At 43.7% G+C, this 18,522-nt stretch overlaps 1 protein-coding gene and 1 long non-coding RNA gene across 22 annotated transcripts in view; one reads left to right on the top strand and one right to left on the bottom strand.

The window, feature by feature from the left end:
• Positions 1-18,522, bottom strand: part of ALPK2 (alpha kinase 2) — a 175,970-nt gene that overhangs the window by 145,513 nt on the left and 11,935 nt on the right. For all 6 annotated transcript variants that reach the window (XM_081263094.1, XM_081263096.1, XM_081263093.1 and 3 more), the window contains exons 2-3: positions 16,699-16,826; positions 13,756-13,873 (exon numbers count right to left, since the gene is read on the bottom strand). In XM_081263094.1, coding sequence (XP_081119220.1) covers positions 13,756-13,873; positions 16,699-16,807 — 227 coding nt within the window. In that variant the 5' untranslated portion in view covers positions 16,808-16,826. The remainder of the gene's footprint in view (positions 1-13,755; positions 13,874-16,698; positions 16,827-18,522) is intronic.
• The window catches only part of LOC308631690, a 40,961-nt gene that overhangs the window by 9,886 nt on the left and 12,553 nt on the right, over positions 1-18,522 (top strand). For 5 of the 16 annotated variants that reach the window (XR_014018287.1, XR_014018288.1, XR_014018290.1 and 2 more), the window contains exons 3-4: positions 9,698-9,782; positions 13,071-13,149. The exons of 3 other annotated variants lie outside the window; for them this stretch is intronic. This is a non-coding gene — a long non-coding RNA (uncharacterized lncRNA). Of the gene's footprint in view, positions 1-5,131; positions 5,311-9,697; positions 9,783-13,070; positions 13,150-18,522 lie in introns of all 16 variants that reach the window. 8 more of the 16 variants (XR_014018292.1, XR_014018294.1, XR_014018297.1 and 5 more) reach the window with 3 other exon arrangements.

Consider the following 18,522-nt stretch of genomic DNA (forward strand, 5'->3'; position numbering starts at 1 on the left):
CAACTAAGCAGGATTTTTGTGCTTTGGGAATAAGGGGTAAAAATGCACAAACTAAAAGGGACAAGAAATCCACAAGTCTAGTAACCTTGTCAAGTAAAAATATAAAAACAATGAGCTGGGAAATAGATGTAATGAATACAAAAGGAAAACCAGAGTAGAATTTTATTTTATCTGGTAAGAAAGAGAAATGTGCTTCTCAAAACTGATATCTTTAAATCCTTGCATTTCAGTGGTCATCATCACACAGCCCTAAGGTTCTGTGTTTTCCTTGCATTATTCACACATCTCATTGGCCATTAAGGTGGGTGACCACACTGGCACAAACAAAAATAAAATCAGGACAAGTTTTCCCATTTGAACTGGGGGTTATCCTGGCTATCGCTGCTGCCACCTTGCCTTTTGTCTGCCCCAAGGCCATCTTCCCACTCCCAAACCCCACCACCAGCAATCCTAAAATTGCTAAAGTTCAAACTGCCACTTGACCAGGTGTCCTGAAGATGGGGTTCATGGGAGAAGCTGGAACTATGGGCTAGAGGTAAGATTTGGAATCCCCTCTGGATTGTAGGTATTACACAGCCACCAGCATTCCATTTTATCATGCATCCCACTTTCCTGTGAAAGAAAACAAGATCTGAGAGAGAGACATCTGCAGGGTCTTCACCCAACCAGCCAGGTCTATGGGGGTAGAGAGGCAGCTGAAGCTGCCCATCTGGCTGTCCACTGTATAAGCCTTGCACACCCATGCCACAGGGAAGGGAAAGAGGTCTTAGTTGAGAAATGCTTGCACAATGACATCTGTGTCCTTTGGTTGGTCATAGCACCATGTTAAGGTCATAATGTTTTCTTAGGCGTTGTGACTCTATTTTATTACTTGCCTAACTGATGTTGTCAATGATCTTAAATTATTCAGATAACTGAAGAAATAAGAAGGCTTTGATGGAGTTTTTTGTTGGTATTTATCCATTTTGCTTTGTTTTGGTTTGTCCTGGGCATCCTCCATGCTAAACATGAGCTATACCACTGAACAACACCCACAGCCCAAGACTTTGTTGTTGTTTTTTTCCCAAGCCCCAAAGTTCTGTCATAGACATGGAGGAATTATAATCTCGAAACACACAGAATTTCTGGATCATATTTTCCACAATCTATTAGATATCTTTTGAAATAAATGAGGAGATTCCTCAATCATTTACCCATTTATCCAGTAATTTATCCAACAGATGAGTTGGACCCACCTAAAAGGGACCTCTGAGCTGTGCTTGGACCTGTTTTTCTCTCACCCACTTGGGTCCTTCACTATTCTGCTCTCTACCACTAGAGCTGACCCCTTGAGGTGGACACTTGAGTGACCACCATTCCCAGGCTGCCATGGCCTCCAGCGTCCTATGGTGCTTGAAGTAGGAGAGACAGGAGATTGTGGGGTGGAAAGAAGGGAGAAGTGAGCTTCAGGTAGCATTCCCACATGTGGCTGCACCTCCGTGGTGGCTCCAGGTCCCACAGAACAGCCCACCTGGGATCTAGCTTCTGGCTCATGGTCTGTGACCCAAACTTCTAGTCTTGCTCCTCCCTTGGTCTCTTATCTCAGAAAGTGATGGCTTCCTGCTGATGTCCATCTCAGGGTGACCTCACTGTTCTTTGCTTGGCTACTACATAACCCTGCTTGAATGTGCAGGGTGTTGTTTGTTTTTGTCTTCCTGGTTGACCCTAACAGATACAGAAATAGATTTGAACCTGAGGCCAGAGATGTGATTTGTCTTAAGTTTCCCAGCTTAAAAAAAAATGATAGGAAATATCTACCATGTATAATACCTTGCGTTAACCACTCTATAGAAGACAAAGGTGCTTAGTTCCTAGATCCTTTCCTCGGGAGCTTCCCATCTAATAAGGAAATGAAGTGTCTATACAGATAGCTAAAATACAGGACAGTGTGAGCTAAGTGCCATTGAAAATCATGCCAATTATAGGGACCCAGGGAAGAGGGCAAGAGAGTGAGGGAAGGTTTCCTGGGGAACTTAGCAGCTCAGGCAGGTCTAAGAAACATGGCATGATAGTGGCAGGAAAGATGGCTTGTGCCCTGTGTTGGGGAGGGAGCTAGTCATCCCGGGCAGAAGGAACAGCCTATAGGTGAGAGAAAGTAGGAAATCTCCAGGCCCTACAGGAAATAACCAGTTTTTATTTGGAAAGTGAGGGCAAAATAGGCAGACAGGTAGAGCTATTTACTATTTAAACAGGAACTTGAAACAGTGAAAAGAGATACTCTTACTTTACCAAAACAACAGGCAGAGACTGGGGCCATGCCAGGGAAACTGAGGGTGATCCAGGTGAATCAGGAGAAGCAGCAGAGCCCGGACAGGAGAAGGTTTTTTAACCCATTCTAAGGGCTTTGGAACTCAGGCTCCAGTTCACTGGGAAGCAGATCAAATAACCATTCAGGGAAAGAGGAAAGGTGATTCTATAAGGTCCTCACTGTGTTCTGCGTGCAGAGCCAAGTGAGGAGAGAACACTTGCTCTCCACATCTCATATGGCCTATGGCCCTGATTGAGCAGGAACACCCCATTCTCCCATATGTCCAGCTCTATATGCCTGGCACACCCCATGGGACCGAAAATTGGTCTGTCTTGGCTCCTTCCCTGGGCAAGCTGTCAACGTTGCTGAGAGGGAAGGCTTTGGGTGCTAAACAGGGAGTACTACGTGATTTGCAAACCCTAGTGTCATTGAATTCCAAAGGCACAGTTGAGGCAGCAACTGCTTCTGGTAGTTAGAAGGGGAGAGGTCAGGGTGGCCTGGATCTCCAAGGAACAGAGCCAGCACATGGAACTTGAACCCAGTGGGTAGGGATTAAACTTTGGCCTGGTGGCAAAGAGAGGAGGGCATTCCGGGCAGATGTACCAGAGCTCATATGAGCAGGTCATGTGTGGGGGTCAGCAAAGCAGTGAGCTGGCATGGTAGTGACAGAAGGAAGAGCTGGAGGGGGAGAGGGCCCCGAGGACAGGAGTCGTGTTGGAAGAAGCTTCTGAGCAGAAGGCACAGAGAAAGGCTGAGGGAGAAATCTGCAGGACAGATTTCCGTTTCCTCTTGCTCAAGTACAACTCTGAGCAGATCATAAAATCAGTAAGGTGTCGTGTTTAAGGGACAGACTTAGCAACAAGCAAGCCTGGGAATACACACCAGCCCATACACTGTGTGACCTTGGACGAGCTACTTAACAGCTCTGGACGGTAGCTGTACCTACACCAATGGGAAATGACATAAGGATTAAGAGAGTTGATCCCTATAAAGTTCTTAAAGCAGGGGCTGGCACACAGGAAGTATGAAATCAGCAGTTCTCAACCCTGGCTGAATGTTAGAATTTTGGGGCACACTTTTTAAAAATACCAGTGCCAAAGGAGTTTCAGGGTAGTGAAATCACTCTACCCATTATTGTCATGGTAGACACGTGTCGTAATGTAAGGTCTGAGAATTTTAGCAAAGGTACTACTATGATGGTTGATGCAGCTTATGAGGGAGGCTGTGCCTGTGTGAGGAAAGGCAATATATAGGTCATCTCTGGACCTACTGTCCAGTTTTAGAGCAGGTGAACCTAAAACTGCTCTAAAAAATAAAATCTACTTAATAATACCAATGCCAAGCCCCTCCCAAATACACACACACACACACACAGCTCAGAGGCACTGAGCTAAATGAATATCAGATCTTGTGCCTTAAAGTCTGAGCTCAGGGAATCAGATCTTTTCCTGGGGGCTGTTTGGGGAGTGGCTTCTTGGCTTTCCTTGGGCACAAAAAACACTTCATTTTGACAGCTCTCTGAGCTCCTGGGAGCATTGCTGAGACACCACAGATACTTTGAACACAAAACGAGCAAAGTGAATTTAGAAAGGAAGAAAATCCTGTGGCATAACTACTACCACCACGCTTAGTTAACAGAGGACTGACTCTTCTTATCAAAAGAGAATTTAGGCCGGGTGCAGTGGCACATGCCTGTAATCCCAGCCACTGGAGAGGCTGAGGAAGGAGGATCACGAGTACAAAGCCAGCCTCAGCAATTGCAAGGTGCTAAAAAACTCAGTGAGACCCTGTCTCTAAATAAAATACAAAATAGGGCTGGGGATGTGACTCAGTGGTTGAGTGCTCCTGAGTTTAATCCCCAATACCCACCCTTCCAAAAAAAAAAAAAAGCAACTAGAAATACCCTCACTTTCAGCACTTACAGATCACCAGCCTAGCTAGCATAATGTACCAGAAATCTCTAAGCCATTGTGATAGTATTTTAAAATCCTAAATTAAATTGTAAATCAGTTTGATTTAAAGCCCAGCATTATGGGTACAAGAGGAGAATGTACCATTAGACCACAGCAGGTTGTCACAGGGTCCCATTTCATAAGTGTCACTTGCCAGAGGGTCCAGCTTGCTTTAGAACAGCCAGATAGCATAGAATTCTGAAGACGCATTATTGCTAATTCATCAAAAGCCCAGCACACTCGAAACCAGCCTTTGCCTGATCTAGCCCAAATCTGCTTCTGGTCTCAAAAACCCTACCATTCCATTCAACCCCAAATCCATCTTTCACTCCCCTCCTGCATCCAGTGCAACAGCAACTCCTATGAGATATAGCCAGAACCTGGCTGCTTCCTGCCACCTTTCCTAGGACCCTCCTAGCTTGAGCCACCATCTCAATTCCTGCAATGGCTGCTTGTGGGAGTGGGGCCCAGCTGTCCCCTGAGTCCTCTGTAAACATTCATGGCCTGGCAACCAGAGTCAGTATTTTAAAACTAAACCATAAGGGGTTGAGATTATGGCTCAACAGTAGAGTGCTTGCCTAGCATGTGTGAGGCACTGGGTTTGATTCCCAGCATCGCATAAACAAATTAAATAAACAAATGTATTATATTCATCTACAACTAACAAATTATTTAAAAAGAAAAACTAAACCAGAAAATATCATTTCTTTGTTTAGAAACCCTACAACATGTCTCATCTCATTCAAAATAACTTTCAAGTCACACATGATCAGATCCACATTGACCCTCCAACCCCTCCTTTGCATTACGAATTCAGCCCCAGTGGCCTGGCATGTTCCCAACCTCTGGCTTCTATCCTTGTTCTTACCCTCTGACATCATTCTTTCTCCAGGAAATGACCTCATCACCCTCCCACCCTGCCCTTCCCCTTCTGCTCAGAGGATACCTTCAGAGAGATCTCCTTCCCTAAGATTCTTCTCCTCCTTCAGCCTCCTTTATTCTTTGTCACCTGACACATCGCATAGCTGTTGGTTTGTTAAAAGTCTGACTTCTTGTGTTATCTCTGAAGAGGTGAGGGACTCTCACATTTACTGCTGTATCTGCAGGGTCTAGAATGGTCGCTAGAATACAACAGACCCTCAACTAATCCTCATTTTAAAGGAAGCCCTTATGATAAGTGCTTTTGAGTTATAGACCAGCAGTAAATTTTGTGTGGAGGATGGTACGGGTAGGCTGTGAACCAACTAATGGAATTCTTTGGGTTCCAAGCCTAGCTTTGTTTCTAATCAACCATGTTACTTTGGGTGGGTTCCATTATTCCTTTGGGCCTTCAGTGACCTATAAAGTCCAAAGAGTGAACTAGACCAACTAGATTTGACCAACTAAAGCAGAATTCCTCAAGAGAGGGAATCTAGATGTGGTATTTTCTTGAGTTCCCCAGGTGTCATATATGACCAGGACAGGGATAACCCTTAGAGCAGGGCTTCTCATTCCTTCATCATGTACATAAGTCCCTGGAGATCTTGGTAAAGTACAATGTCCAATTGGCTAGGTCTGGAGTTGGAGATGGATTTCTGTGTAACAAGCTCCCAGAAGATGCTGATGCTGATGGTCCAAACTCAAGCTGCAAGGTCTTAGAGTCACTTCCAGCTCTGTGATGCCAAAGTCCTACAAAGGACAAAAGTCTATTTATTTATTAAATTCTCAGAAAAACACCAGCTGTTACTTGACTCACTGCTCAATTTGGGCTGAGTTCCCTATTCATTGCCTGTCAAGTTGTCTGCCCCACCCTCCGTCAGCCCCATGCAACTCTGTGACTCTCAAAAGTTGCTCTGGGCACAGACAGGGGAATGAGCAAAACCAGAGCAGAAAATTTTTCTCTCTCAAAAGCTGGCTCACCAAGCATGCACCAGGCTCAGAGACCTTCAGCCTGCAGGAAACTCACTGCCATTTAATTGCTTTTCTTTGCCTGCTGTTCTTTGTCAGGGCCTCAATGCCTGCTGTGACCTTTTTTGTCTTCTTATCCAACCATCGCATCCTGTCTCTGCCTCTCCCACCAGCTCTGGTGCCCCCTGGGCAAGTGTGGGTTAAATGGCAACTGGAAGGCAAAGGGGAAAGCTGCCTGGAGCCTGGGGGATGCAGCCCCTCATTGGAGAAGGCTGGTTAAGGAGGCCAGGAAGTCACTCTGGCTGGAAGAAGAACCTCCACGTGCTGGAGCAGCAGCCCAGGGATTGGTGGGTGACAAGGACAGAAAAGGGCAGCACAGAACAAACAGAAGCTTGATGCCCTACAGCTCAAATGATAACAAGAGCAAGCAACACAGTGACCTCCTACAGCTACTGCAACAGGCCTTTTAAAAATCATTATATCTTCCCAATGCCCTTAAACTAGTAGACCCACCATCAAAAAGCCACAGTAAGTCAAAACATGTGCCCAGGTGCAAGTGGCTGTACATGGAATTCTTCCTTCCCCAGGCTCTGAAGAACAGAGCAAAACCACCAGATGCACTGTTAACTCATTCCAGAAATCTTAACTGAATGTTGACTAGGAGACAGGTGCTGTGCTAGGTGCTAGAGCTAAAGCAGGGGACAGATGGGACAAGTCAAACATCTTTTCAGTTTTCAGAAGCATCAAACCATGACTCTAACTATAAAGCAGCACCAAGAACTTCCCTAAGGGGAGGATGACTCCATCTTCAGAATGAGTAGATGAAGGGACATTTCAAGGGTCATGCAGCATGTGTCCCATCTCTAGATGGGAACAGTCACCAAATTTCTGACTCCCAGCAAAGGTGAGCAAGTGCCCCATGGCCTGGTCTATGACATTCTCCTCTGAGACACTCACTTACTTAAGACACAATTGGAATGTGATGATGGACAGAAGATTCTTGGAACAGACCTAGTACCCCAGGGACTAAATAGGAGTTTCTTGTCAGACTCTCAGAATCATTCAAGCAAGGCTCTAGGCATGGTGTGAGCAATGACCATGATGCACACCTGCTTCATTCATTCAAGAAGAATGCCATGGGAGCCCCCTCAGCCCTGTGCTGGGAACACAGAGGTCTCCCAGGTGCTGGAAAATTCTATCAGTCATCCTTAAGACTTGTTACACCTACTTAAGCTCACAGAACACAAAGTTCACAAAATGCCTTCCAGACTTGGATGAAAGACATTGCTCTCTTAGCCAAGACATGGTGAGATTTAGTCATCTTTATTTCTACCCAATGATTCCTTGATCAAGAATGTTAATTACATTTTATCTCTGAGAAGAAAATAGCAGAGAGGAAAAATTCTGCCAATCTAAGCTAACTCTCTAATCTCCACACTGCCCTATTTTAATCCATTCCAAAATTATAGTTCTGTGTAGAGGACATGTTTAAAGCATATGAAATAATATTTGTTAAGTATTCTAAACTTTTTGCCTAGGTTGATTTAATCTCCACAACAACTCAATAAAGTGGACACTATTAATATCCCCATTTTACACATGAGGAACTCAGGAATAGAGAGGTTAAATAACTTGCCAGGTAAGATGCATCTTGCAGATCTAGGACTTAAGCCACACAATTTGGCTTCAGATTCTTCTCTCAATGGGGGAAATAATATCCTGTCCATTGTAAGAGAGGTTCATGGTGACAATTCTACCATTAGAGGATGTTTGTTTTGAGACCTTTCTTCCAGGAATGGGGACATCTTTAACTAAATTTCTGATCCTTACCCACCCAGGTCTCAGTCACAGCTAACCATTTGTGCTGGTCCAGTGTCTGGCAAAAGGTTTAGTTTTCTTTGAGTGACCATGGATAGAAAGAGGCTAATTGTTCTCCCAGAGTCTGGAAAAAGTCTTTCACATACACAACAAGCACTTACAACCAAATCAAACCAGACCAGTCTTAGGAATGTAACACCATGTCCTGCAGCTCCTGGGGTCTGTCAGCCCACTCAGCTGTGAATAACTGAGCAAGCCCGAGATGTTACCACAATCACAGATTTCACTTTGTAAACACCATCCAAGCATGGTCACAAATATCACCATGTATAACAAAACCAGCTTAAACTCTTATGTCTGGGGGACAGTGTTCCTAGTAAATATCCACCTCTTTTTACATTCCTGTTTCCTCCATTGCACTGTGAGATCATAGGAGACTTTGCATTCCTTTATATGGCATTGTGGATAGAACACATTAAGTGCTCTTAATACTCATTTAATAAACAAATGGATTAAAAATGAAGAAAATTATTCGACAGGCAAGGGGTAGCCACAGATGGTGGTTTTTTGTATGTCTTGTTTAAACAGGACAAAGACATTTACAGATAGGTGATTTAAAAGATTAACTAGGTGCTCTAGTGATAGAAAAGGTTATACCTTGCTGCAATGTGACTCTGCCATTCCACTCTTAAGAGCTGGAGTCTATTTTCCTACCTCTTCAACCTGGACTAGCCCAGTGGCTTACTTTGGCCAAGAGACTGTTGCAGGGATTGGTGTTGGGGTGGGCTCCATTATATTGGAACACTGCCCAAGACTGCCATGTATGGAAGCCAGCTCCCTGCTCCTGCATGAGGAGAGCCCACGGTGAGAACTGGAATGACCTAGCCAACAGCAGCATCGACTGCCAGACATGGCATTCAAGCCATTTTGGACCTTCAAGTCCAACCAATCTTCAAATCAACACGATGGCATGAATGAACATGGTAATCCAAGCAAAACCAGCCCACAGAGTCAGGAAAAATAACCCACTGGTCATTTAAGGCCCTCAGAGTCAGGAAAAATAACCCACTGGTCATTTAAGGCCCTCGGTTTTGTGGTTCTTTGTTAGTTCTTCAACTTTTAACCTTTTAGATGGGATAATTCTTTATCGTCGGGGGCTGCTCTGTGCATTGTGCAAGGTTTAGCAGCATCCTTGCCCTCTACCCACTTGATACCAGTAGCACCCCTACCCTCTCCAGTTGTGACTATCAAAAATATTTCCAGATATCTCCAAGTGTTACCTGAGGCCAAAAACATAAGCGACCCAGGAAATCTTTTTGATTTCTCCTTTGAAATCTTTAATAACCAATGCCTGCTGTGGTTTGGATAGGGTCCCCAAAGGTCCATGTGAGAAAGGTTTGGTTCCCAGCCCATGGCCACCACTGGGACATGATAGAGCCTTTAAGAAGTGGAGCTCTATGGAGGTCTTGGTCTTTTGAAGGTATTCCCTTGAAGGGAATTGTGGGAGGCCAGCCCCTTTCTCAGTCCCTCTTACTTTCTGGCCATAGTATGAGTAAATTGGTCCACCATGTACTCCCACCATGATGGCCCAGAATCAAAGGGGCCAACCAATCATGGACTACAACCTCCAAAACTGTGAGCCAAAATTAACATTCTCTCTATAAGTTCATTATCTCAGATAGTGATGTAAAGCTGACTAACACAATACCCAATTGGGGACAGAATTGGAAAATGTTTGCCCTTTGACCTGTAGACCTCCAGATGGCCTGATGAGCTCAGCTGGAGTATTTGAAGACACCTCTACACTGCCAGATGACACCACCAACCTTTATGTCAAGGTAGGCAAAGGGCAGCACTTTTTATTATTCAACTGCTCAGATACACATGTTCATTTCCCAGAGCTGTTGTAACAAACTACCACAGATTGGGTGGTCTGTAACAATAGAGCTTTATTTTTTCATGGATCTGGAGACTAGAAGTGCAAAGTCAAGGTGTCATCAAAGTTCTAAAGGAGAATCTTTCCTGGCTTAGCTCCTGGTCGTTGCTTGCAATCTTTGGCATTTCTTAGCTGAGAGCTCCATCACCCCCATCTCTGCCTGTCTGCCCTCACTTTCCCTTTGTGTCTATCTCTATGTCTCTGTTTTCTCTTTATCTAAGGACATAACTCACTGGATTAGAGGTTACTCTGCTCCAGTATGAATTCAATTTAACTAATTACACCTACAAAGATCCTTCTTCCAAATAAGTCACATTCTGAGGTTCCAGGTGGATTTGGACTTGGTGGGGATACTCTCCAGCCCCATACACTCCACAAGCAGATTGGCTTGAGGGGGCTGCCATTATCTGGTCATTGTCCCCAACCAGTCAGTACTCAGCAGGGCCTTCACCAGCCCAGCCAATGCCAGACTGAGTTGCCAGCCCACCATTGGGGCTGCTTTGCCCTACTGGCCGAGGCAGTGGCTGAGCTCTGCTACTCTCACCTCACTTGTAATCTGTGCTCTTTCAGCACAACGGAACATGACTGTGACCTTCAAAAGGGGCCTCCTTGCTGCGGAAAGGAGCCTCTCTTTCTAGGTGTGGGTTCCTGGACAGATTTTTATCTGTTGTTTTGCTACCTTTCTTTAAATTGTATTCATAAGAGACCACAATTCCCCATTTATACACACAGCGGTGCCACCTGCTTTCAGTATGGGGTTGAAAACATCTATTTGCATTTTCCTCTCAAATCCCACATCTTTTCAATAAAAAAAAGCTCCTTTTCAAGCTACAGTACAGACCCTAATATTATGATTGAAGTTTCTCTCTCTTTGAGTATAGTCTTGGCTATCCATTTCTCCTTCCTGCCAAGCACCCTTGACCTGTGGCCACGTAAAGGTTACAATAGCTGCACTGAAGCCTCTTTTCCACAGTGGTGAGAGGACAATGAAGGGATGAGGGGGAAGGGACCCCACCAGGTCAAAAGAAAGTGCCAAAGGTGGATAATTATAGCCACAGAGCCTCAAAGTAGAACTGTAGATTAGATTGATTAAACTCCAAAAAGTTCTTGAGAAACAAACACACAGGAGCTTTCAAATATTTAAGAGCTCAGATTTAATGACCCAAAGTCTAAGCACAAGTAGATTTTTTTAAATGTGCTTTTCTTTGGATTATGAGCTAATCTGGTGATTTATGGTATATTGATATTGGCAGGAAATTTTGAGATTAATATTACAACTAACAACTAATTTCTAATCTTTAAAAGGCATTTGAACAAAACCCTGTTCATTGTCCTAACTAGCCTTTAATATACTGGTATAAATAAATTGACTCTTCAGATGAATATTAAGGATGCAAAACAATTTTCATCTTGGGCAATACACTGGAATCACTTGGGGTTCAGATTTAATCAGATGATGTTCAATAATGTTTGGTGAAGCCCAAACATTAAGGAAATTCAAAGGTCCCCAGAACATCAATGGGCAACTCTAATTCAGAACTACTGGTGCAAAAGTCAGAACTTTTAAAGGTCATGAGTACCTAGAAAATTTACTACTAAGCAGTAAAATGTGACCATATCTGGTGTCATATCACTCTATTATCATTTCTTGCATTAGAACCAAGTACTTCTCCCAGTAGTTTGGCTAGTTTTCAAAAAGGCAGGCCTAGGACTTGAAAAAGTGATTCTGTTACATTAAATCTTTGATTTGTTACAAAATCTGCTGCCCTGATGGACCTGAAAGCAAAGAATGGTGACTCCCTTCCCCTTCCACAGTGCAGGCTCCCTTCCTCAGTTGCTCCTGCATGTTTTTCTCACTCTAGCCTGGTTACTTGTGTTGGGACCTCATCATGGCCTCTCCATCCCTTAACACCTAACCCTGTATAAACAAAAAACATTAATACCAAGCCTCAATTCTTAAAAGAACACACATCAAACTTCTCTCCTAGACAAAATGTGAATACTGTATTTTGCTTTAGTGTGAGAATAAAATTAATCAACCAAGAAACATATAGCGAGTATTTAGAGTGGAAAAAAAGAAGGACAGGAAACAGACACAGAAGTTTAATATGTATATTCTCAAGTGTGACCCTCCTGCTGATTTTTTTTAAAGTTTGATTTGAATGGCTATGCTATTTTTTAAGCACATATTACCTATAGCTGTTCTTGTACCAAGTGGTAGTGTTGAATAACTCTGGCCTATTTTTCCATCTGGCATGCAAGCCTAACATATTTACTGTCTGGCCCTTTATGAAAACAGTTTGCCAACACTGATCCATATAAACTAACTAACAGCAACACCAAATGCACACATATATTCATACATATTCTCATACTTTCAACAAATGTGTATGTGTAAGGCATTGTATCAGGCTCTAGGGCATCCATCTCTGTGAAGTGGGAAAGGCTCCTGACTCCTCTGAGGCCCACAGGCTACTAACCTATCCACCTATCCTGATGAATGCAATAGAGAGCACCCACAGGGAAGCCTGTGCAATAAAATCGAAGGAGAGGAGAATGAGACTGGAAAGGTTCATTAGTAATCGGAACTTCCTGTGAACCTCAGAGGTGGATTCTAACCTGAATGAGGTGCAGACGGGGAGGGGGAGGCATTGGCAAGATTGGAATGAAGAGGCAGAAGGGTTCAAGCCTCTAAATGTTCAAGTGCCAATTTGGTGTGTTGGCCTGGAGAGGGAAAGAATGGCTTAGTGTGTTCACCACCTGTCTTCCATCTCAAGTGGAAGTTCTGTGAGGGTGTGGACAGTGTTTGTGTTACTCCATCCCCAGCATTAAACAAAATGCTTGGCATATGGTGCTTGATAGACTATTATCTAAAGAGTTATAGAATAGAAAACTGGAGCCTTGAGTGTCGGGGTAGTTCTGTTGCAAATCACAGGAATCAAACATGGAAAGATGATCTCTGACCTTACTTTAAACAAAAAGATGCATGAAGGGTAAGAAAGCTGGTGTTTATCGAACAACTGTTCATTTAAAAATACTGTGATAAGCATAAAGTCATTTAATTCTCTCTGTCACCCTTTTGTTCTTCGTCTGTATATGAAGAAATCCAAAGGTTAAATATAGGCTAAGATCATGCCGCAAGAATATGGCAGAGCCAGAATTCAAATCTGTCTTATGTTCTTATCCTCAGACCATTGGCACGTGCTTATCCTGCCTGACATTTTCATTCCTTCTCCTTGGGTCTCCATAAGGGCACTGTAATCAGTTCAGTGAGTGATTCTCATTTTCTCTACATATTGACCTTCCTCATTTCATCCAAATAAATAGCTCCTGGGAGAACAAAAAAGACTTAGGAACCAGTGTGCTGGATCACCATTAGTTCCCAAAATAAAGTCAGAAGACAAGTTTTCTAGTCTTAATTTCATCATCAGTTTGCTGGGGAATAGGTCAGTCCCTTCTCCTTTCTTATTAAACATGGTAGGTTAGATGACAGTGCTGAGATCCTATCTCACTTTCTTAACTTTCCCCAAAGAGAAGATTAAGTGAAAATCTCATCTTGTGAATAAAAATGGCTAGGACATTAAATAAAATTCTAGATTAAGCTTAACTCTATCAAAGGCAGTAAACTAGAGAAGTGTAGTTGGTGACCACACTCAGCAAAGACAAGATTGGTTGATCTGCAGATGTGGAACCTGCAGATATGGAAGGATGACTGTAGTCACCACCAGATGCCTTGGCTGATGTCTGTCAGTAGCATCCAAAGTCAGGACATCAGAAGCAAACATGAACCAATCTTTTGATCTTACCTCATAGTCCCCAGCACACACCAGAATAGAGAATGTTAATAAATAGTCCAAAGGGCCAAAGCCACTTACCAAGAGAGATGTAGCACATGGATATACTGATGCTTGAAGAACTCATAACTGGAAATAATGTCACACTCATCTATGGCTTGGCCATTCTTATACCACGTTACTTCTGGTTTGGGCTCACCTGATGACAAAATTAAGAATATTCTTATAATTTTAAGTATGTTTTGAAAAAAAATCATAAAGTTATGAACAAGAATGAGCAACAATGCGTATGATATATTATTTCAGAGGGGAACTGAAAAGCTTTCTCCCGCGGACATAAACGTGTGACTCAGTAAACACTATTGAGCATGTTATATGCCTAAGATGGTGCTGGGCTGGGGGACAGGGAAACAAAACAAAAATGCCAACTCTAATCTCAAGGATCTGTTGAGAAAAATTATCCAATAGGCAAATACGTAGATGGTATTTTTCTTAAGTTACATGGAGGACAAAGGCTCATCCAGAAATGATCTTGGGAAATGTACTTTGTCTTACTCGATGGTTACTACTGACTAAAACTCCCAGATTTGGTGAAATTATATGTTAAATAATCTCTAACAGAAAAGATTAAGCCCATAAGTTGTTTCCTGCCCTAGAGGACATTAACAGTGTCATACCTAACCCAGTAACTTTATCCAAACATTATTAAATTGCCTATAAATACCTAGCTTCTCGGACCTTAATACTTTTTGTTTCCCTCATTAATTAATGAGTTGGATAAAACCTCTGAGATGTTCATTTCATGGAAATCCCTTTACCTTTTTGAAAATGATACCTCAACAGTGTGCTCAAAGTCGTGTGTCTATGTTATGATACAAAAAGGAAAAGACAGCAGATTAGAACACAAGAGTCATCTTCTTCATGAGGAGGAGTTCAGATTTCCCAGGCTGGCGCTGAGCATCTGTGACTGATGTCATCACAGGAATGGACCCATGCTGTCTCCCTCAGAAGGAGTTCATCCTTCTCTGATCATTAACCGGATATGATGCTAGTGGGCTAAGCTGGTAAAAACCCCAAGAATTTCACCCAGCCCTTGGGATGTTTTCCCCTCCTGTTATAGGGCAGGAGAGTTTCTAATATGTCCAAAAGGGCTTTCTTACTAGCCTCCGTGTCCCTGAAAAATTATCAAAATGTGCCATATATACAGGAAGAAAATCCAACATTTGGAAATAATGCACTGTTCTGAACCTATCCTGGAAATGTTCTTGTGTTTTGTCTTATTTATGGTATGGCAAGCAACCCAAGAGATCACTAAGATCTCCCTGTTCTTCTAAGGTCATAAAAAGGGGAGAGCTAAAAGAGGTGGGGAAGGTAGCAGTGAAACCTCTAGAATGCTCTGAGTCTCTCTCCCTCTTTCTCTCTGTTCTGATGCCATGAATATACTTTTTAGCAACCGCGAGTTTTTCTTCCTTATCTGTTCCTTCAAGTCAGTGCCTGAGTAGTTGACCTGGGGCTAGGAATGTGGAGAGCCACATGCAAGGACATATCCTTCTCCAGCCACTGTTTGCCTGAGCCTCTTACAGTCAGATGACTCAACCACTCAAAATGAGCTTCCCTGAAAACCCATCAGTGAGGTTCAGATCATCACTTGTTTCTGCCTGTTCTTATCAACCTGTGTCTCCCAGTTTTATTTAGGTTCCTTTTTAAGAAGCATTTCATGGCTCTTTTTGTGTGTGTGCATGACTTTTTTGAAGAAAGTACATAAAAGAAGCATGAGGTAGGCCAGAATAATGGCATTCCGACCTCCTGGACTCCAGTTGCTCATTCAGGTTGATCAGGGCTGGTTGGTTTCCCCCAGTTTCTTCATGGCTGACTGGTTTTTTCCCTTCGTGCAGTATAGATCTGAACCATAAGCCAGAAATGAGACTTGCCTAGGGAAGTGGTATCTCGTACCTTGTGGGTGGTTCTCTTTTCTCTCCCTCCACTTGCTGGAAATCTCACATGAAAATCCTCCCCTTGTTTGATTTTTTTTTCCTTTCAAGGTACTGGGGATGGGACCAAGTCTTGTGCATGCTGGGCAAGGGCTCTATTATTGAGCTACACCCCCAGTTCTTCCTCCCCTTGTTTTTTGAAACTTGCTGTTAAGTCACATATTGAGAGCCACCTCCTGAATGTTTCAGAATTATTTGGCTAAGGTGTGCAGGGACTGGCAGCCAAGTTTAGGGTCTAACACATGCGGCTCTCCCTAGAGACTCAAGGTCAACTTGTGTCTCTCTGTTTGTCTCAATGATAACTGGTAAGTGTGGAGAAAGCAAGCGCTGGGCTTGCTGAGATGAAGTGCGTAGTCTGGCCCTCCAGCTTCCAGACCACGCAGCCATCTCCAAGTCTGGCTCTTCTCCTCTATGGATTTAGGAAAAAGGATCAATGGGATAAGAGTTTTCTGTCTACCCCCAGGGAACACAGCTGATGCCTTCATGTTTTCAATGGTAGAGATCTAGTACTAATGATTGGTCCTTTTGCCATTAGGGGTACTAATACCTGATCAACTCTGAGTGATTTATTCTCCAGTCCAGGGGAAATTCCTTCCTTGGATTTTCCTCTGTTGGGCACTCTGTGTCTCGGGCTTTAAACTTCTCACTGTTTACTAGCATGCCTGAGGAAAGCGAGCAGTGAGGAGCAAATTGAACCAATTTGGGGAGATCAGTTAAAGAGTTACTGGAGAGTTGGGTAGATATTCTGAAGTGAGATTATTCATGCCATTCCTGTGTACCACAGGAAGTAAAGAGTGGATTATCTGAAAAACTGCTGCTTAACCGAGAACCACCACATGAAATCAGAAGATCACTAACCAATATCCAGGAAGTCACTTGAAAAACTTCATGAGGATTTAGCTGCTTAATTAATTCCTCAGGATAAACTTCCCATCAATTTTCCCAACGGATGTTTTCATAATGCCGTTGTGAGCCTAAACCCCTGGTCTGCAGGAAGAAGTTAGAGGGTGAGTGAATAGTTTAGGATGATTACCGGATATCATGCAGCGGAGCACAAGGTCTGTCTTCTCAGGAACCTTCTGGGATAGGAGTGTAGACAAAAAACACAGTGCGCGCCTCTGGGGCCCTCCTGCGTCTGTCATCCTTTCATGCCACGGGAATCTGAAAAACAGACATGCCCAACATCACTGTACTCATCACTCTATCTCTGGGATTCCTGCAGCTTCCCTGAGAATCCAGAAAGTCCTTAGGCAGCCTGGGTGCCACCTGCACACTGCGTTGCAGGCCATCCTGGGCAGCATCCCGGCCTCTCGACACTAGATACCTGCAGCACTCCCAAACTCTCTGTGTATGAGACTGGGGTGGAGCAGGGGCAGCCCTAGTTGACAGCCACTGGCCCTAGAGTCCTAGGCCAACCCCAGGACTGCCAGAGCGGCCTCTCTTTTTCTATTGGATTAAAAAAAGTGTATATGCATATTTGTCTCCCAAAAGAAGAGTGGAATATATTCAGACAAATCTCCAGATGGGAGATATTTTGAAATTGGGAAGCTGCTCCTCCTTCTGAGCACAAGACAGATTCCCCAGGGGAGGACAGGTACTGGGCTTGTATTTTTGAGCCAGCGTGCATTCCTTGATAGAAATAGACATTAAGTACTTGGTTAGTCAGTAGATGTTATTTCATTCCATCTCTCTCAAACTACCTGAAGGTGTTTATTAACGCCTCCTACGTTATTTTGTATGAAAATGTAAGTCTCAGAGAAGTTCACCAACCTGCTGAAGATCTCACAGCCCTGGCAGCTGCCACCCGAGGCTGCCTGTGGGGCTGTGCAGGCTGGCACCTTTAGCACACAATGGGCAGATAGAGTTCTGCAGGGCACAACTTGGCAGATAAGAGGCAAACTTTAGATAACAGGTGGGTCTGAATCCAGAGGACCTCTCCTTCCCATTCAACCAAACACATATTAGCACCACTCAACCAAGACTATCTTGTGTGGAGCCTCGAGCTTGGAAATCACTTTGAGCTGTATCCAAACAGTAGGGTCCCACTTCCTCTTAGCTTGGTGAGCAGCCCTCATATACCACGGAGCTCAGAAAAAAAGTAGGAACCACAATGTGGTGAAGTGTGGTGAGCAAGAAGAGGGAAAAAACAAAAACTGCAAACAGTGAGCCCAGGAAGACTGGGGACCCCAAGACAGAAGTCTGAGCCAAGTTTGTGGTGGGAGAAGCCTATTAATGGGCCACAGTTGTAATGCAGAAGGGGAACCCCTTCTGCGTGGAGTCAGAGTTGGACACATACTTCACCCTCTCCTCCCAATTTTCCAGGTTGTCTGCTACCCTGAGAGATGGTTGGCAGAGACAAGTTCCCTGACAACAGTTCAAGGTTTTGCTAACTGAAACTCCTCCTCCCATGAGCAGGAACAAGGAGAGGAAGCCTCACTGGGAGTCAAAGGATGTTTGGAAACGTTGTCTCAGTAGCAGGATTCAAGATGAAAATAAGGGGTTCCTTGTTCAAATGGGATTAGGTTTTTAGAATAACAGCAGAGTATTAAAGAAAGGGCCCTTCTCTGGCTCATCCCTGGCCAAAAACATAGACCCAAGCCCCTAGACCATCCCTGCTTGGTAGATGCTCACAAATGCTGAAACTAGGATCTACTCAGGCCTGACTGAGACACCACCTGCTGCTTCTGAAATTCAGTGTTCACCTTATCCCTGAATGTTCCTTTAAGAATAAGGTGAGTGGGGCTGGAGTTGTGGCTCAGTGATAGAGCCACAACTCTATCATGTGTGAGGCACTGGGTTCAATTCTCAGCACCACATTAAAAAATAAATAAATAAAATAAAGGTATTGTGTCCTTTA

Source organism: Spermophilus citellus (genome assembly GCF_964194105.1).
Source record: "Spermophilus citellus genome assembly, chromosome: 12".
Lineage (NCBI taxonomy): Eukaryota > Metazoa > Chordata > Mammalia > Rodentia > Sciuridae > Spermophilus > Spermophilus citellus.